Below are 19,840 nucleotides of genomic sequence, written 5' to 3'. Positions count from 1 at the left end.
TTTTCCACAGATATTTACATACACAACATAAATTACACTTAAACATAATGAAGTAATTCCCTTATAAATACCTGAAAAATCAAATTCTCAAAAGAAAAATTATAATCCTCTTTGTCTAGTCTGTCTTGATCTTTCTTTCCTTTTCCCTTTTCTTATCTGATTACGTTTAACTGCTTGTTGACCTTATGCACCCTTGTCGTTTTTTTTTTTTTTTGTATTTGGTCATGCTGGTCTTGGTGTGTATAACACAAAACTAGCTTGACGTGTTTGGCATGTCATGTCAGTGCCGGTGTGAATGCAGGGTTATTTGGAAAACTGTTGCTGATTTAAGTCTTTTTCAATGTAAGAAACGGAGAGATAGAAAATTCAGAAGGAGCTACAGAAGTGTCTCACACAGCTCAGTAATAACATCCCTGCTGAAGGAAAAGGAGTCCTTCGAGTCTGTACTGATAATTTCAGTCAATTTCCCTCAGGCATTAAAAAGTATTTACAATTTCAAAGATATTTTAGAAACACTGATTTGCAACGTTGCCATGAAATATTGCTAATTTCATGCTTCTGTTTACTGGAAAGGAAATTATTTTTGCCTCAACACGTTAGTTTTGCCAACTGAAATAAAACTGTTCAGCATCTTTTTGTTAAAACTCACAAAACATGCCAAGTTTTAACAGAGTAGTGGAGCAGTTTGGGAGGACTTGAAGAGAGTTTTGCTGGAGATTTCATTGCAGTTGCAATAGAGGACTCTATATTGAAGCAATATAGCAGTAAATAACCACATGATTGTGAGTGTGGTATTGTATTTATACAGTTCTATAAATATGAAATTAATATTAAGTAATCAATATTTCAGACCATATATGGCCAAATGTTGGGTATAATTTTGCTTTGCTAGCGGAAATAGATTCTGAAGAAGCCACAATCACTTTATAGCACATCGGATATGTGGATAGCTAACTGAAATTGCCATCTTTCGACTTTATTCACACACAATATATAATATGAGAAGGAAAATTGACAAAAAAGCCTTAGTACAATCATCCATCCATTATCCGTAACCGCTTATCCTGTGCAGGGTCGCAGGCAAGCTGGAGCCTATCCCAGCTGATGATGGGCGAGAGGCGGGGTACACCCTGGACAAGTCGGCAGATCATCACAGGGCTGACACATAGGCCAAGTTTACATTAGACCGTATCTGTCTCGTTTTCTTCGTGGATGCACTGTCCGTTTACATTAAAACGCCTGGAAACGCCGGGAAACGGGAATCCGCCAGGGTCCACGTATTCAATCCAGATCGTGTCTGGTCCGGTGCTGTGTAAACATTGAGAATACGCGGATACGCTGTGCTGAGCTCTAGCTGGCGTCGTCATTGGACAACGTCACTGTGACATCCACCTTCCTGATTCGCTGGCGTTGGTCATGTGACGCGACTGCTGAAAAACGGCGCGGACTTCTGCCTTGTATCACCTTTCATTAAAGAGTATAAAATTATGAAAATACTGCAAATACTGATGCAAATACTGCCCATTGTGTAATTATGATTGTCTTTAGGCTTGCCATCCTTCCACTTGCAAGTGGTAAGTGACGCGCATGCCTGATATGCACTGGGATCACACACACAGCGGCTCAGTCCTGAATCACTGCTCGTGCACTTCACTTGCGCGCTCTGTGAGCTGCGCAGGGCCGGAGTGCGCACCCTCCAGAGGGCACTCGCTGTTCAGGGCGGAGTGATTTGGAGCGCAGGATGCCTGCGGAGCTGAGCGTATCCGTGTATTGGAGTTGCTGTGTGCACGCGAATCGTGTATTGGCGTTGCTGTGTGCACGCTAATCGTTTTAAAAACGTTAATCTGATGATCCGCTGATACGGTCTAATGTAAACCCCACCATAGAGGCACACAACCATTCACACCTACGGTCAATTTAGAGCCACCAATTAACCTATCCTGCATGTCTTTGGACTGTGGGAGAAACCGGAGCACCCGGAGAAAACCTATGCAGACACGGGGAGAACATGCAAGCTCTGCACAGAAAGGCCCCCCGTCAGCCACTGGGCTTGAACCCAGAACCTTCTTGCTGTGAGGTGACGGTGCTAACCACTACACCACCGTGTCACCCTAGTACAATTATATAATAGATAAAGAATTTGCAAATAATAGTTACTACAATTATTGATGTAAGGTGTGTGTGTGTGTGTGTGTGTGTGGCTGTTGAAATAGTATAAACATTCATGTCAACAGCCACCCATGTCATATTACAGTTTTTTTTGTTAGAACAAGAGAACTATACAACACGGGCGATTGCTCTAAGACAACGAGGGAGGCTCATCCTCCTCTAAAAATGACAAACATTGTGTAGGATGAATTGCGCTAGGCTTATGTTATAGCCGACCTTATAACATTGCTATTTCAGATCCAGAATCATAGAAATATATGTGCTCAACCCACTACAGTGCGAAATAATTCCATTATAACTTTCCCCAGTTCGCCTAATGTGTGCGTGAGTTTTTCCCCCTCGTGACGGCGAGATGCAGCCCAGCCTCAGTGGACTTCAATGGCATTTGGGAGCTATGCGCTTTTCAATCTCAAAATGCAAGACGGTTATTGGACAAATACTGCGAAAACGCCCGCCCACAGAGTCCCACAGACTCCCAGCCTCAGTGGACTTCAATGGCATTTGGGAGCTATGTGCTTTTCAATCTCAAAATGCAAGACGATTATTGGACAAATACTGCGAAAACGCCCGCCCACGGACTCCGAGCCTCACAGTGGGAGGGACATGGCAAAGCTTTCCGCGAGGAGACTGGTGATTGGTGAAAGCGGCCGGATATTTTCTTTGATTGACAGCTCGTTTCAACTATAGACAGGCAGCGGTGAATTTCAGTTCAGTCCCATGCGGATTCGCAAGTGCTGTGGTGTATTGTAAGAGATCAGCTTACATTTCGATTTCATTCATTACATACGGTTTCTACCAGCTTTTTTAGTTTGTATATATTTTCATTGTAAATAAAGTGTAAATATAGTGTTGTCAAGTTTGCTATCTTAGTTCCAGAAATTTCGTTTGAGTGACTGAACTTGAACTTGAGGGGGCTAGTCAGCTAGCAAGAAAGCTGCGCACGGATGCCAAGCATTGCTGATTTAATTTTGGCGAAGCCATTTGCCAGTCTTCCTTTCGAGGAAAAAAATTAAAATTAAAGAGCAGGGTAGACCAACGCCTCAAATTGACTTGGTGAAAAAGGTAGGGAATAATACTCGTTCCTTTCAGCTCTCCTGGTACGAGAAAGTGAATTGGCTAACAGCAAGTGACCCACATCAACAACAGTAAATAGGCTACTTTAGTAATATGTCATGGATGGACCAAAAATAACGAATCTATTTAAAATGTTTATGCTGAGTATATTATATTGGAATATATATTTTTCTGGATATGACTTAAACACGGCTACAATTTGGAAAACATTTTTAAACAAAAACACAGCCGAGAACATTTCGCACTACAGACCTGGATTAAAAGTGAAGGGTTATCAAAATTGTCAATAAAACATTTCTCAGTCAAAATAAGTAAAATATAGGGAAAGTGTCATTGAATGAAATGTGTGGCACCCAGCTCTATGTTTGGCTCCCCAAGGTCAGTGCTTGTGCCTATTCCAGAACACTCTGCTGTTACTGCTGAGGTTCCTGACAAAGAGCTGCTTTCAATAATGATCAATTTTTAAACAACATGCCACAATTTTAAAATATTAAGTGTTAAAATATACCCCCCCAACACCACCATCATGTATATTGGACAGTAGGCTAATGGGCCAAAAGAACCTGTTATTTCACAGTTTGTGACCCTGCCAACAATCAGCCAGATCAGAGGCAAGAGTATGGGCAAAATTGATGTTTTTTCTTTTTTCTTTTAAAATCTGGAAATATCGTAACCGACCAGCCTCCCCTGTTTGAAAGACTACCAGCCACCACTGCTATACAAATATACATTGTGGCTAAATACACTATACTTATTTATACACAAGCCTATGCATACTTACACTAACACAAAAACTGAGCCTATAACTTATCATAATAGAATTTTTAGGGTATAAAGAAAGAAATGCTTATTGTTGGTTTGAAATGAGCTGATTTTAAGGCTGATTTAAATAATGGAAGTGATCCTAAGTTTTTGATTCTGGTGGGAATTCCTTCCCAGAGTTTGGAGACTGTAAACTGAAAGGAAAATTTACCATAATTTGTCTTGGCAGGTGGACGAGCAATATTCCCCTTAACTGAAAATCTGGTGTTGGAAGAAGATTTCTAAATGTTTTAGGAACTAGTAAATCTTCATCCTTTCATCTTTTTCATTTTTATCTGATGAGCTTTCATATTTTAAGTTAAAAGTATTGCTGAAAAGTATCATTTCATGTCCACTGATGATGTCACTTACAATACTGCAGTAACAGTTTCTAATGAGTAAGTGGAATTTTATGATGAGAGACATTTCCCAGTGCGATTACAGGACATACAAGCATTCTTATGACAGCAGTCGACGAAAATACCAGTCAGTAAAATACCTGCTGAGAGGAAAGACTCGGGTCTTTTAACATCCAATGCTCTGCAAAGCAGAAAACAACAACAACAAAGGTTGTGGACCACCAAAATCCAAGCAGTCCTGTTAAGGAGGCAAATGTACATGTCCATCAAGTTGCCAGTCATTTCAAAAAGCCCCGTTTCTTGCGCTAACGTTCACGAGTTCCGTTATGTCTTTGAGAACGTGGCTTCAGAGGGAACAACATAAAAATGGGTGCATTGCTACCTCTGCCAAATTAGTTGGAGGAGCTTATCTTTTATAGTAGCTTCTGTTTGCTTGCTTGTTTGTTTGCCTGTTCCCAATGTAACTCAAAAAGTAGTGAACGGATTTTGATGAAATTTTGATTAAAGGTGGACTATGGGCCAAGGAACAATCAATTAGATTTTGATGGAAATCTGGATATGTATGTGGATCCAGGATTATTTTTGTCTGTTCCCAACATAACTCAAAAAGTAAACAGATTTTGATGAAATTTGGTGTATAGCTTTAGTATTATCCTAGGTTCATGTGATTTTGTTTTTGCTGTTGATCTGTGGCTTGGCAGAGATATGTACTCTACCATGTGCCCTTCTAGTTTGAAAATGTATTTGTTTGAATTTCACGCTTGAAAATAGCTAGATTAATGTAATTTCCACTGAAATTGCTGACTAAACATACTATAGGGAGCATTAAAACCTTTTAAAACAATCTTCAGGTGTTGAAAAAAGCCTAATGAATGTCATGGATGTAATCAATACCAGATTATTTAACATTATCATAATGGAGACAAAATGTACATCTCAAAACACCTCAGGAGAAATTTTATAGTTGTGTAAAATGTTATCATCTGTGATGGTTCTAAGTCATCCAGGTCACCGTAAGAAGATGGCAAGAAGGCAAGTGGACTAGCTTGAAATTCTTGATGTTTTGCCTCTCATCCGAAAGGCTTCTTCAGTTCTGTCTGACTAGTGGGGAGTTTCAAGTATTTATCCTCTAGTGGACCAAAAGCAACCCTAAGGAGAGTTGTTGAGGTCACATGGGTTGTTGACCCTCTCAGTTATCCTGTAGGTGTTGGGGTCACTGGAGGCCAGGTGGGAACGATGTTAGCAGCCTAGAGGGTCGTTAGGGTGATCTGTGGGTTGTTGGCTCTCTCTGCCATCATGTGAGTCATTGAAGTCAGCTGAGTCTTGATGTATTCAGATGTCTGGGAAGTATGCCAAGGACTGCATTGTAGTTGGCTGATAAGTGGTGTCTCAACCACCTCCTGTGATCAGTGATGGTCGTTCCAGGTTGACAAAGATGGCTTCCCCAGTTTGAAAGAGGAGTAAAAGAAGCCATATTTGTCAACCTGGAATGACCATCGCTGAACAGAGGAGGTGGTCTGAGACACCACTTATCAGCCAACTACAATGCAGTCCTTGGCACACATCCACACCAAGACTCACATGATGGCAGAGAGAGCCAATGACCCACAGATCATCCTAACAATCCTCTAGGCTGCTAACACTGTACACACCCAGCCTTCTGTGTACCTAACACCTACAGGATGATGGAGAAGGTCAACAACCTATGTGACTTCAACAACTCTCCTTAAAGGGGAACTGAACTCATTTTTAAACTTGCTTTATTTCTTAATTAACGTGTTATTCAATTACGTTTTCGGTTTTATTAACCTTATATCGTGACTCGTATTGGCATATTATATTACATTTATCGGCCTTTTCGGTTATTAGCCATGCTGAATGTAGTTCATATGGTCCACGGCAGGCGTCGCTTATCTGCGCGATCTTCATGAGACTTGTGCGAGACTTCAAACATGAAGTGTCAGCGCTGCCATTTTGAAAACTGTTTACACAGCGGCCAGATCGCCATATCATTCCAATTTAGATTAATTTCAAGATTTGCCAGCTTCATCAGTGCTGGAGATTATTCCATACGACTTCGAACCATTGGTTAAATGAAAAAAAAAAAAACACTTTTGGACACTAGTCCGTCGCACTGGTATTTACGTCATTACCGTCGCACAATTAAAATCTGCGAGATCAGTCAGCTGGTGGGTTTTCAAAATAATAAATACATGCATGCATTTTTGTGATAAATCCATATTATACTGAGTGCATTTCCCACATTAATAAATGCAAAGTACCTGCATCTTTCAGTTTTTTTTAAATCAAAACTGAATACTTTCTTCTTTGCCGCTGCCTTTTATTAAATCAAATTTGAGACTTTTAATTTGATTTCTTTCAGTGCGACCGCAGTGCATGATGGTATATAGTGCTTTGGTTAGTGACCATCGGTTGTACACTACTTTTCGTGATGCATTGTGGGATACTTTGAGTGCACTATATAGGGTGTAAATAATCCTCACTAAGGTTTCGGACAGCACTACAAAATGGCGTCCCCAGTATATAGTGCCCTAGATGGTGAGTAGGGAGCAATTTTAGACACGGAAAACTTCCGACTTGATTACGTCAGCATTCGAAGGATGGCGTGAGCGTCTTTTGACAATGTTGGCAGATGTTGGTCACTTGGATTTCCACTGTATGTTTTACTTCTGTCCTACGATGTCTCGCACAGGTCTCAGCGAATCTCGTTTACAGCCTTGGCATATGGACTGGTATATTACAGAGCATATTTCAAACACTCATAACTTGCTATAGCAGTGACAAAATAGTTGTCAGAAATGCATTCCTATGTTTAATAAAATGAGAGAAATAGAATTTTGATAATAAAGAAATTTGCCTTCAGTTCCCCTTTAAGGTTGCTTTTGGTCCACTAGAGGATAAATACCTGAGATTCCCCACTAGTTAGACAGAACTGAAGAAGCCTTTCGGATGAGAGACGAAATGTCTTCAAGGATTTCAAGCAAGTCCAGTTGCCTTCTTTAGCACTTATGATGAAAAAAAAAATTTTTTTAAAGTAACCTGTCCAATCTTTGCTTCTTACAGAAAACCGATTGATTCTGGATGCGTTTGCACAGCAGTGTAGTCGAGTGCTCAGCCTCCTTAACAGCAATGGCAGGTTGCTGGGGCCACAGCGGACTTTGAGCCCCCCATCCTCCTCCATCAACTCCATCATCAAACAGGAAGCTGGATGCTCACCTGAACCGGCTGTTGCCAAGCCCAGGCCTGATGAGCCCCAGGCAGGCAGCGCGGAGGACGAATCGCAACAGTGGAACTCGCAGCACACCTCAGCCCTCCTGCAGGTCTTCACCGAGTCTCTGCAGAACTACCTGCTAGCTGGAGCTCCATCCTCCGAGGGTGAGCACTGCCACCAGCCCGAACCTGAGCCCGCAGCACCTGCATCACCAGCACACAACCTGGGAGGCTGGGCATCTCCGACACCCTCCGACTCGTACGGACACCCTTCGTCCACCCTGCCTGAGGAAGACGAGGAGGAGGAAGGCTGCTGCCCACGCTGCATAGAGCTGGAGCAGGAGGTGCTGAGCCTTCAGCAGGAGAACGAGGAGCTGAGGCAAAAGCTGGAAAGTGCTCCAGGTGTGTGTGCTGTATGTTTCACAGGATTTAGTCAGGCTGATTTGTATTAGAATGTCCTTATTATTAGCTATAACATTTAAAAGTAAGTCACCTATGCCATGGAGAAGAATTTCACACACATTTCTCTGAACAGGTTTTAAGTAAACAGAGAAGCTCTCTACTCAAAACACACTTGGTGCAGAAGTCTGAAGCCTCTTTTTGAATTCCGTGAAAGAGCATTTAATTTAATGGCCGTATCATGAAAAATCAAAACTACAAATTTTACACTGGAACAATAAAGATGTTAGGAAAAGACAAACATGAGAGAATGTGTGGCTGAGTGATATCTCATTCTCATTATCTCTAGCCGCTTTATCCTTCTACAGGGTCGCAGGCAAGCTGGAGCCTATCCCAGCTGACTACGGGCGAAAGGCGGGGTACACCCTGGACAAGTCGCCAGGTCATCACAGGGCTGACACATAGACACAGACAACCATTCACACTCACATTCACACCTACGGTCAATTTAGAGTCACCAGTTAACCTAACCTGCATGTCTTTGGACTGTGGGGGAAACCGGAGCACCCGGAGGAAACCCACGCGGACACGGGGAGAACATGCAAACTCCGCACAGAAGGGCCCTCGCCGGCCACGGGGCTCGAACCCGGACCTTCTTGCTGTGAGGCGACAGCGCTAACCATTACACCACCGTGCTGCCCTACAGCCCAACTGTTATGGCGAAAAGCCGTGGTTTATTTTGTCTCCAATAAATATGCCGAAATGGCTAAAGAGGAACAAATTCGCCTTCTCCTTCCGAATGGATCGTCGTAGACAGCACCACTCTGCTGCTGGAACTCAACATAAACCTTGCATAGGTTTAACATGGACTATCAGGCGTGAAGCCAAAATATTGGAAATTATGATACACAAACACCTTTGTTCATGTTCGATTCATGTTCATTTGAGCCGAGCTGCATTCGGAATTCGATATTTTTACTAGCCTACTTACTGCCGTGGCAACAGCTACAGCATGTGTCCAGAAGTTCAAAAAAAGTCACGTCACTCACTCACATCGCATACAAACCAGCAATGGGCTGAAATTTATTATAAAAGGCACCAATCGAATAAATCAAGCATTTAGTCTGGCGCGATTGAGGCACCTGTGTATACAAAATACATGACGTGCAGCCATTGGGTTAAGCCCTACCATGCACTCCTTCTTAAAGACTTGAGTATTTCTTTAAATTTATTGTCATTTCACATTTTTGGATGTACAACAAAACACTAAACAGGAAGGCCACAAAGATTATGAATTTCAAATCATATATATAATACAGTATGTGGTGAAATTATCCGCGTAAGGATGACCAGGCAGGCGATTATATCAGCTCTGTTGCCCTCTTGGTGCTGTTACCATGAACACCCGGAAATCACACACACACAGAGAGAGAGAGAGAGAGAGACCCTACTGTTATTATTAGGCTATTCAAAATCATAGGCCTATACTGAGCAAAAATCGCATTAGAACTTCAAAGATCATAAAGCATTAAACCGACAGATGGCGGAGTCAACCGTTTACATAATTCTAATATCTCGGCTGCGTTTAGAATGCATTCTACTTTGCGTCGCTACGTTTTACGTAACGTTCGATTGGGGGGGGGCATTGATGATGAGCACAAAGGCGCGTGTCACTTACTGTAGAGCGTATAAACTCAGGCCATTGAATGACAGTTTTTTGTTTTTTTTTTTAATCTCACCTTGGGAGAAGTGGGTGGACGGCGTACCCCCGCGTACCACGCCCACTACACCCCTGGGCATCATGATCTCTTTTTAGACATTTTATGTAAACTTAACAGTTATTCCACGAAATCGAGTCGTACATGAGCTGATAGCCGATGAAGTGCATAGGGCCAAGTGGGTTATAAGCCATGTATGACGAGATTGAGTGGAATCACTGTTTTATTCTATCCACATTCACTGGATTTTGAGAAACAGCATTTCTATTTTGATTTTTTGCAAATTCGATAAATAAAAACTTTATAGAAAATGTCTGACAAAATCATTTCTGCTTAGAATGTAAACAAACCTGCGAAATGACAGTAGCAATTTGTGAAAAATGCTATATTAATAATTCTTGAAAAATAAAAAGATATGTTCTTACCATCAAATACTCATCTCATCTCATTATCTCTAGCCGCTTTATCCTTTTATTCCATATTTAGTTGCTTTTTTTTATTTTGTGGGGTTTTGTTTTCGAGTAGAGTTTTTATTTCGTCCTCAGTTGGTTCAGCAACACGCTCCGCCATTTTGTTTTTCTCTACTCACAGTATATGAGCTGATATCCTAGTAGTAGAGTAGCCAATCAGAGCGCGGCTTGCTCACGACCCTGCACAGGATAAATGGTTATGGATGGATGGATTATTTGCTTATTCTTTTGTGTGAACGTTTGTTCATTTAATTAAAAACACACTTGGAATAAAAATTTTATTATCCAAAAATTTAAAATTATTTCAATTATTCATTACCGCATTATACGTGTAATGTTTAATGATGATGCAATATATTAACATATTTTAACACTTTATATTTCATTATTTTTTGGGTAAAAAACACACCGTGTGACCTCATCGACTGGATTTAGCAACTACTAATGCCTTTAGCAACTACAGTACGAATGCCTTTAGCAAGTACTAATGCCTTTATCAAGGATGCGCATTGCAAAGTCGCTCTTAGCAAAGTTGTTCTTAAGACTCTTTATTATGAGTGAGTTTGGGAAACCCACATACAGAGACAATGTTCGTTGCTTAAGAGTGTCTTTTAAACTCCCCCTTTAGCCTTAAAGTGCAATGTTATCAGGAAACCTACCCCTGAAATGTACACCACAGGGGTACTCCAGGATCACAATTAAGAAATACTGCTGTCGAGTAGAGAATGTCTTTGCAAATTTTGTTGCTTTTTTGTATTTTTTGGGGTTTTGGTTTCGAGTAGAGTTTTTATTTCGTCCTCAAACATGCTCTGCCATTTTGTTTTTCTCTACTTACGGTATATGAACTGATATACTAGTAGTAGAGTAGCTAATCAGAGCACGCGATTGCTCATATCCAGTGAATGTGGATAGAATACATATATTTTTTAAATAAGATTACAAACTATTTAAAATTGAAAAATGTTTTTAAAAATTACTAATTTTTAATGTCCAATTTGATATTCAGTTTATCTTTGTAGACATTTAATAAAAGCACCAAACAGTTTTTGAAAGTTTATTTTTTAGATGAACTGCTACTGCTTTGCTATAGATCTTGCTTCATATCGTGCATCGTAGAAATGTCTTAATATATTGTGATATGATATTTTTTGTCAAATTGCCCACCCCAGAGAGGATGTTTTACTTAAGCAGTTTTTAATCCAGCATTCCAACACAGGAGCAATGCAGTCCAAGAAGGTTTTGTGGTAGCCGTGTGTGTCTCGCAAAACTAAATTGGTAATGCATAAGCACAATTATTTTCCTCTCAAACAGTAGTCATATGATCACTGAAAGGATGAATCATACAAATGTATGTTTCCAAATGCCTTTGACTGAAGAATTTATGAAGCTCTTCTGCAATTAGACATTTTGCATAAAAAATTTACTGATGGTCCTCATCAACTGCCCTTAGACTTCTGTTTTTATAGTCAATAATGATCACAGCTGGATAGTGGTGGTCATACCTGTGTGTGTGTGTGTGTGTGTGTGTGTGTGTGTGTGTGTGTGTGTACTACAGTGCCGTGTCAGACAGTGCTGGACTTCTTTAAGTCTGTCCTGGGACACTACAACCAGTTCATTCCTCCATCGCAACCTGAGGAGCCACTCACTGAGGTCAGAAATCTGCTATTAGCTTTCAGGATAGAAAATGTATACATGACACTTGCATCTGGACGACATATGACACTGGGATTAGTGATTATTTATTTTAAAAATCCCTTTTAGATCAATGTCTGTTTCTAGGGCTCCCAAATGGCACCCTCTTGTCAGGAGATTGTGAGTTTGAATCCCAATGCTGCCACAGCCACCTGTGGCTGGGAGACAAGGAAGCAAAATTATCTGTCCTCTCTGGGTCGGAGGGATAGCGTACTCACTCTCTCTTGTCAATCAAAGCAACAATAGCTGATTGTGGGTGTCTGTGAGCTCATGTATGTGGAAGAGGGTAGATAGCACTTTCCTCTGTGAAAGGGGAGAACTATTGTTTGGATGAGAATTGGCAAATGACCAAATTTGGGGGGGGGGATCTTCCCCAAAAAGAAGAAAGAGATTTGTTTCTACAGTAGAATATCACTTTTACATATCATTAGACAGGCTTGAGTTAAAGTTCATAGGTACAAACTCAGCAGACTTAGGGAATCTTATTTTTTGTCTTTTAGACTTGTGCAAGGAGTGCAATGCAGGAGTATTCAAACCACTACGAAATAAACTGTCACCAGAGACCGAAAACAGAAGTGAGACTGACATTCAAATTCTGTGCTATATTAAGGCTGTGAAAATAGCACTTTGTCTCAATGTTGCATAAAATGATGCTTATGAAAGTAAATGTTTGAGTGACGTGATGTATCCTTTTGTTAAACATAAGCTCTATTATTTATAATGTAATGTTTTAATGTGTAGTTCTTGTCGCAGTAGCTGATTATTTGTGTTTGGAAATGATACATGGATAGAAAGATCAACTGTTTACTGTTTTGCTAGCAGGGAAGTAAGCAGCTGCTGGGGAATTATCCTCTCTTCATCACCAACAAACAGTGGGACGAGGCGGTGAATTCGTCGAAGAAGGACGGGCGTCGGTTGCTGCGCTACCTCATCCGCTTTGTGTTCACTACAGATGAGTTGAAGTATTCATGTGGCTTGGGCAAGAGAAAACGCTCGGCCCACATGAACGAGACAGGACCAGAGAGACGGCCGCTCAACCCTGTCAAAGTCAGCTGCCTCAGAGGTACAGAGGGGAACCATCAGGGCCTTCTCAGCCTTCAGAGAAGTCCCAAACATATCAGCATTTCAAATGTTATATTTAATTGCTTTCATTCATTCATAATTTCATTACAATTATTCTCTTCTAATTTTAATTTGGCCTCATTTTCTATCAAATTTGCTTCAGAAATGAAAGGGTTACTGTCCTGAAAGCATTAAAATCGAGTTATCCAATATGATTATTTTTTTTGTCTCTAGGCTGAGAAGGGTTTAGAGCTGCTCACTCACTGGTTAGGACTCCATTGCCAGGACAGAAGGCCATGGCAGTGTATGTTTATGTAGGAAGTGACAAATGAATTAACTGATCAGATTTTGATTTATAGTGGGAGGGACCAAAAATTTATCACCATAGGCATTCGCGAAGGCCAACGCAAGCTTAACAGCAGTGAAGTAAGTGTCCAGCCAGTGTAGCATTCATCAGTAGTGTTGGTGAATGCTAATAAAGTGGTCAAGCCAGTGCTATCAAGAGCAAGTAGCACAGGCTAACGACTGAGAAACTAAGGCCCTGTCCACACGGCAACGGATTCAGGTGAATCTGATAAAATTGTTTATCGTTTTGGCCTGGCGTTCACACGGCACCGGCGTTTTGGGTGCCCCAAAACGAAATCTTTTAGAATGGGTTCCAGAGTGGAAAAATCTGGCAACGGCGCTGTTGCGAAGTCGTCTGGATGAGTAGAACGAATTTGTTTACGATGACGTCACAACCACATGACTGTCAGTGCTTCACGCCGGGTAGAAGTGTAACAAACTCGATGTGAGTTGTCAACAAATCCTATAACTTGGTTCATGAAACGCGCTTACAAAATATTTTCACTGTGATTATTGTTTAATGGTGCAAAGTGAGAGAGAGAGTGAGAGAATAGCCCTTAGGGCAGAGTCTTTAGTCCAAACACTGCGGAAGTACTGAGTATAACCAAACCGCACACCGCCCGTGCACTTTCCAGAAACAAAAACAATCCCGCCAGCAAAAATAGGAAAAAAAAAAAAAAGGAGCGATCTCACCTCTTGGTTTAAGTCCGACAATACATTCCTCAAAAAGGGCGTAGAAGAACAAAGTAATCCATCAACGTGTAGCATTCAATTTATTCTGGACCATTAAAGAATTCTGGAGGATATAAGAATGTTGGCGTACCGGCTTCCATCTACCCCCGTTCATTCCTCTTTCCGTGTCTTTCGTTTTACGCTACTGATTAATAATCAAAACTTTGTGGCTGATGCTACAGAAGAAGGGGTTTATGCACATGCGTCTACTTCTTCTATTGTTCTGGTGTCTCCGATGGGACCGTCTTACAGCACACACAGAGGTGTGGCATGTGTATTGCATCGTTTTCAGCAAGCGTTGCGTTGCCATATGTACCTGATATTTTACTGATCCGTTGCCCATGTGGACGCGATATTTAAAAAAAAAATCTCGTTGCCGTTGTCGTGTGGATGTAGCCTAAGATTTCTGTCTCCAGACTCTTCTTGCATGCTCGCTACAGTATTTTTCACTCAGACTTAAGTATTCATTTCCTTGTGTATGTAACGCGGCTGTAACAAACCAGACGCTCACGGATACTGAATGAACTCAAGGTTTTAATGAACACAATGGAAAAACACAATGTACAACAGCCAGGCCAGGTCAACACTGAGAGATCCAAAACAGTAACGAGGGCTAGACAAATCGTGGTCGGAAAACAGGCGAGGATCGAGAAACCGGGAAGCAAGAGAAACGAGCAAACAAACACAAGGGCTAGGCAAGATGGCAGAAACCCGGTAGGCAAAAAGGGTCATACACAGGAATACAATCAGAATAGTAACACTCAGTAGGCTCACGAAATGTGGAGGCAATACTGTGCGAGGAACAAAACAAACAAAGGGGTATAAATACAAGCAGAAACAAAAAGGTACAGGCGATGGTAATTAGAACTTGGGGGAGCCTCTCCTAGGAAGTGGCTCCGGGTTGGCTGATGGAGTGCACGTGGTAGTGACTGGTGTGTGAGGGGGATTGTGGGAAGTGGAGTCCTGAGTGTTAGGTGAGCCCAGGACCATGGCAGTGTAATTTACTTAGTTACTTTTAAAATCAACATTGATGACTACACACAACGGAGCGACCTGGCAGCCTGCCGCTAATCCTTTGCAAAATCCTTGTTGCTTTTTTGGTGCGTCTGGCTAAGTTTTGGCTGAGCTGAAGTCCCAGCTCTAATAGTAACGGTTTGTCACTGCAGAGGTACAGCAGAATAGATAAAAGATTCACAGCTTGAATATTGTGATTCGAGGAATATACAAGGAGACAGTGTATTTGGATCGTCTACTGTAGACACTATAGACTGTCAGCAAGCTGTCAGGAGTCTAGACAAAATATCAGCAGTTTATTGTGATTAATATTTAGTAGATTGTCTATACATACTAATTTATTAACCTGTCTTTTTTTTTCTTTCGCTCCATTTGGATTGTCAAATTTATAGCTCTTAATACTCAGTAGATAATCTGTAGCCTATCAGTAGACTATCTATACATTACCTCTAGATGATCTTCCTTAGTCCCACCACATTTTAAGACTATACTGCTACATTTTATGACGCGTTATAGAAAGATTGATGAATATCATTTCACCAGTTGACAGTCACGCCATAACAGTAAATGGATTGTTGAGGGTTTTAATGGGTATATTTTTATGACCGTTTCAATCTAAGCATTCGTGATGTATTTCCAAAACAGTAAACAGTGAAGCTGTAGTTGAATAGTTTTTATTTAGAACTTGAGAAATGTAGCCAAGTATTTCAGTGTTTGTGGCAACTGTTGGAAAGTTATCCAAGGTGGCATCTCATGAGGCTGGTTGAGATAATCCAAAAACTGTGCAAAGCTGTCATCAAAGCTTCTTGGAAGAACATTACTTTCATAGCGGTTTGGGAAAACATGACATGTTCTACTGTATATAGGGTCTTGGGGGTTTTTTTTGGACTACAGGTTTTTCTGAACTGAACCATGTTTCTCTAGCATATTATATACTTTATGGCCAAAAGTTTGTGGACACCTGACCATCCCATACATTGGTGCTTGTTGAACATCCCAGTCCAGATTTAGTCCCTCTTTGCTGTTATAATTACATTACATTACAGGCATTTAACAGACGCTCTTATCCAGAGCGACATACTGTGCAACATACCCAGAGCAGCCTGGGGAGTAAATGGGGGTTAGGTACCTTGCTCAAGGGCACTTCAGCCATTCCTGCTGGTCCAGGAAATTGACCCAGCAACCTTTTGGTCCCAAAGCCTCTTCTCTAACCATTAAGCCATGGCTTCCCCACATAATACTCTCCACTCTTCTGAGAAGGCTTTCCACTTGATTTTGAGTTCTTCCACACTCAACCTTGGTAAACCCATGTCTTCATGGACCTCACTTTGTACACAGGGGCATTGTCATGCTGGAACATGTTTTGGTACCTTTAGTTCCAGTGAAGGGAAATTGTAAACCTACAGCGTACAAAGACATCAATTGTGTACAACGAACTTTGTTGCACCAGTTTGGTGAAGGCTCACATACATATAAGGTGTAGGTAAGGTGTCCACAAATTTTTGGCCATATCGTGTATCTGAACCACAAGTAAAGTTCTAGCATTTTAACATCTGATTAGTCCCAGAGATGGAAAAAGGAGGACATTGTATTTAAGAATTTCATTCTGACTGTGGCGTAGGAGCATCATTGACATTTTGAATTGAATCAGTTCGGCTTGTTTCTGTTTTGCTGTGACATGCATCTATCTAACAACTTAACCAAAGCATGATATTAACTATGTGAGGAAACCACACTTAAAGGTTTTAGACATCTTTAGGCAGACTTTTATTACAACCGTGTTTGTTAAACTGACTGCTTACCCAGTATGATCTATGCAGAAACCATAAAAACTAAATAACATTATACAGTGGTGCTTGAAAGTTTGTGAACCCTTTAGAATTTTCTATATTTCTATATAAATATGACCCAAAACATCATCAGATTTTCACACAAGTCCTAAAAGTAGATAAAGAGAACCCAGTTAAACAAATGAGACAAAAATATTATACTTGGTCATTTATTTATTGAGGAAAATGATCCAATATTACATATCTGTGAGTGGCAAAAGTATGTGAACCTCTAGGATTAGCAGTTAATTTTAAGGTGAAATTAGAGTCTGGTGTTTTCAATCAATGGGATGATAATCAGGTGTGAGTGGGCACCCTGTTTTATTTAAAGAACAGGGACCTATCAAAGTCTGATCTTCACAACACATGTTTGTGGAAGTGTATCATGGCATGAACAAAGGAGATTTCTGAGGACCTCAGAAAAAGCGTTGTTGATGCTCATCAGGCTGGAAAAGGTTACAAAACCATCTCTAAAGAGTTTGGACTCCACCAATCCACAGTCAGACAGATTGTGTACAATTGGAGGAGATTAAAGACCACTGTTACCCTCCCCAGGAGTGGTCAACCAACAAAGATCACTCCAAGAGCAAGGTGTGTAATAGTTGGCGAGGTCACAAAGGACCCCAGGGTAACTTCTAAGCAACTGAAGGCCTCTCTCCCATTGGCTAAGGTTAATGTTCATGAGTCCATCATCAGGAGAACACTGAACAACAATGATGTGCATGGCAGGGTTGCAAGGAGAAAGCCACTGCTCTCCAAAAGAACATTGCTGCTCATCTGCAGTTTGCTAAAGGTCATGTGGACAAGCCAGAAGGCTATTAGAAAAATGTTTTGTGGATGGATGAGATCAAAATAGAAATTTTTGGTTTAAATGAGAAGCATTATATTTGGAGAAAGGAAAACACTGCATTCCAGCATAAGAACCTTATCCCATCTGTGAAACATGGTGGTGGTAGTATCATGGTTTGGGCCTGTTTTGCTGCATCTGGGCCAGGATGGCTTGCCATCATTGATGGAACAATGAATTCTGAATTATACCAGCGAATTCTAAAGGAAAATGTCAGGACATCTGTCCATGAACTGAATCTCAAGAGAAGGTGAGTCATGCAGCAAGACAATGACCCTAAGCACACAAGTCGTTCTACCAAAGAATGGTTAAAGAAGAATAAAGTTAATGTTTTGGAATGGCCAAGTCAAAGTCCTGACCTTAATCCAATTGAAATGTTGTGGAAGGACCTGAAGCGAGCAGTTCATGTGAGGAAACCCACCAACATCCCAGAGTTGAAGCTGTTCTGTACGGAGGAACGGGCTAAAATTCCTCCAAGCCGGTGTGCAGGACTGATCAACAGTTACCGGGAACGTTTAGTTGCAGTTATTGCTGCACAAGAGGGTCACACCGGACACTGAAAGCAAAGGTTCACATACTTTTGCCACTCACAGATATGTAATATTGGATCATTTTCCTCAATAAATAAATGACCAAGTATAATATTTTTGTCTCATTTGTTTAACTGGGTTCTCTTTATCTACTTTTAGGACTTGTGTGAAAATCTGATGATGTTTTAGATCATATTTGTGCAGAAATATAGAAAATTCTAAAGGGTTCACAAACTTTCAAGCACCACTGTACACACACATCTCAAGTGAAAACTCAGGTTTTGGGGGGGGTGTTATTCCCAGAAATCAGCCAGAGCAACACCCAGAGGGCTTTCCCAGACCACTGCACATCTCATAATTCCACACATTGTTTGTTTTGATGTTATCACTATTATCTCAAACTGTGAAAAATGAAGAAAACTCTTGGCTGAGTAGGTGCCAGGTGCCAAAGATGCCTAATGTTGGCCTACACTTATTTCTTTCGCACATGTCAGAACTCCTCTCAGTCAAGCTGAGATGAGCCAAATCAGCCTTGTTTAAACTTTTTTGTCCAAATCATGAACTTGTCCTGTTGCCGCTGTCTCTGTCATGTATCTGTTTAGTGCTCCAAATATTTACCTCCGCCAACTTTGTTGGAGGTTGTTTTTGCCTCCATTTGTTTTTTTTTGTTTGTCTGTCTGTTCCCAATGTAATTCAAAAAGTCATGAACAGATTTTGAAGTTTTGAGGAAAGGTGACGCTACTGGACCGTCTTTTGCCACCAACACAATATGCAGATACTGCAGTTTGCCTTTGCATGGCAGCATGGGCCAAGAAACAAATGATGCAAATCCAGATATGTATGTAAACATAGTAAACATCTGGATATTCTAATATGTGCCTTGGTGGCGGTATGCAATCTACCAAGTTCCCTTCTAGTTATATCTGTATTTGTATTTAGATTTAAAGCCAAAGTGGGCCTAAACTGGAAGGTCTTGGTTTTTAACTATCTATGCCCCTTGAAACACCAAGCAGTAGGAATACCAGCACAGTCAGCATGTCATACTAGAAGAAGAAACCTTTGTCACATGCACATTTCAAGCACAGTGAAATTCATCCTCTGCATTTAATCCATCTGAAGCAGTGAACACGCGTGCGCCCACACACTCGGAGCAGTGGGCAGCCACACCAGAGCGCCCGGGGAGCAGTCAGGGGTCAGGTACCTTGCTCAAGGGCACCTCAGCCCACGTCAACCTAACTGCATGTCTTTTGGATTGTGGGGGAAACTGGAGCACCTGCAAACTCCACACAGAAAGGCCCTCGCCAGCCGCTGGGTTCGAACCCAGAACCTTCTTGCTGTGAAGCGACCGTGCTAACCACTACACCACCGTGCCGCCCTAATTCATCATGCAGTGTGGTCTCTATTTTTCTCACGAGTTTCATATCTGATCACTCAATTGTGCACTCATGAAAGTAAAAACTGCTTGCTTGCATGACTTTTTTGTGGCGTTCTGCAGGATCCCAGTCTTCATCCACATGTCTAGTGTCAACCAGATGTCCTGTGAAAACTTTCTGGCAAACTTTATAAAA

At 41.2% G+C, this 19,840-nt stretch overlaps 1 protein-coding gene across 3 annotated transcripts in view; it reads left to right on the top strand.

Annotated features, from left to right (window-relative positions):
• Window positions 1–19,840, top strand: part of LOC132890831 (BEN domain-containing protein 4) — a 55,195-nt gene that overhangs the window by 31,848 nt on the left and 3,507 nt on the right. The window contains exons 2-5 of one of the 3 annotated variants that reach the window (XM_060928094.1): window positions 7,488–8,036; window positions 11,777–11,871; window positions 12,414–12,488; window positions 12,736–12,976. In XM_060928094.1, the coding sequence (XP_060784077.1) occupies window positions 7,488–8,036; window positions 11,777–11,871; window positions 12,414–12,488; window positions 12,736–12,976 (960 nt within the window). Of the gene's footprint in view, window positions 1–7,487; window positions 8,037–11,776; window positions 11,872–12,413; window positions 12,489–12,732; window positions 12,977–19,840 lie in introns of all 3 variants that reach the window. The other 2 variants (XM_060928093.1, XM_060928095.1) reach the window with 2 other exon arrangements.

This window comes from Neoarius graeffei, chromosome 8 (assembly GCF_027579695.1).
Source record: "Neoarius graeffei isolate fNeoGra1 chromosome 8, fNeoGra1.pri, whole genome shotgun sequence".
NCBI classification, from domain to species: Eukaryota; Metazoa; Chordata; class Actinopteri; order Siluriformes; family Ariidae; genus Neoarius; species Neoarius graeffei.
The sequence above is the reverse complement of the archived record's forward strand: the minus strand, read 5'-3'. Positions and strand labels throughout refer to the sequence as shown.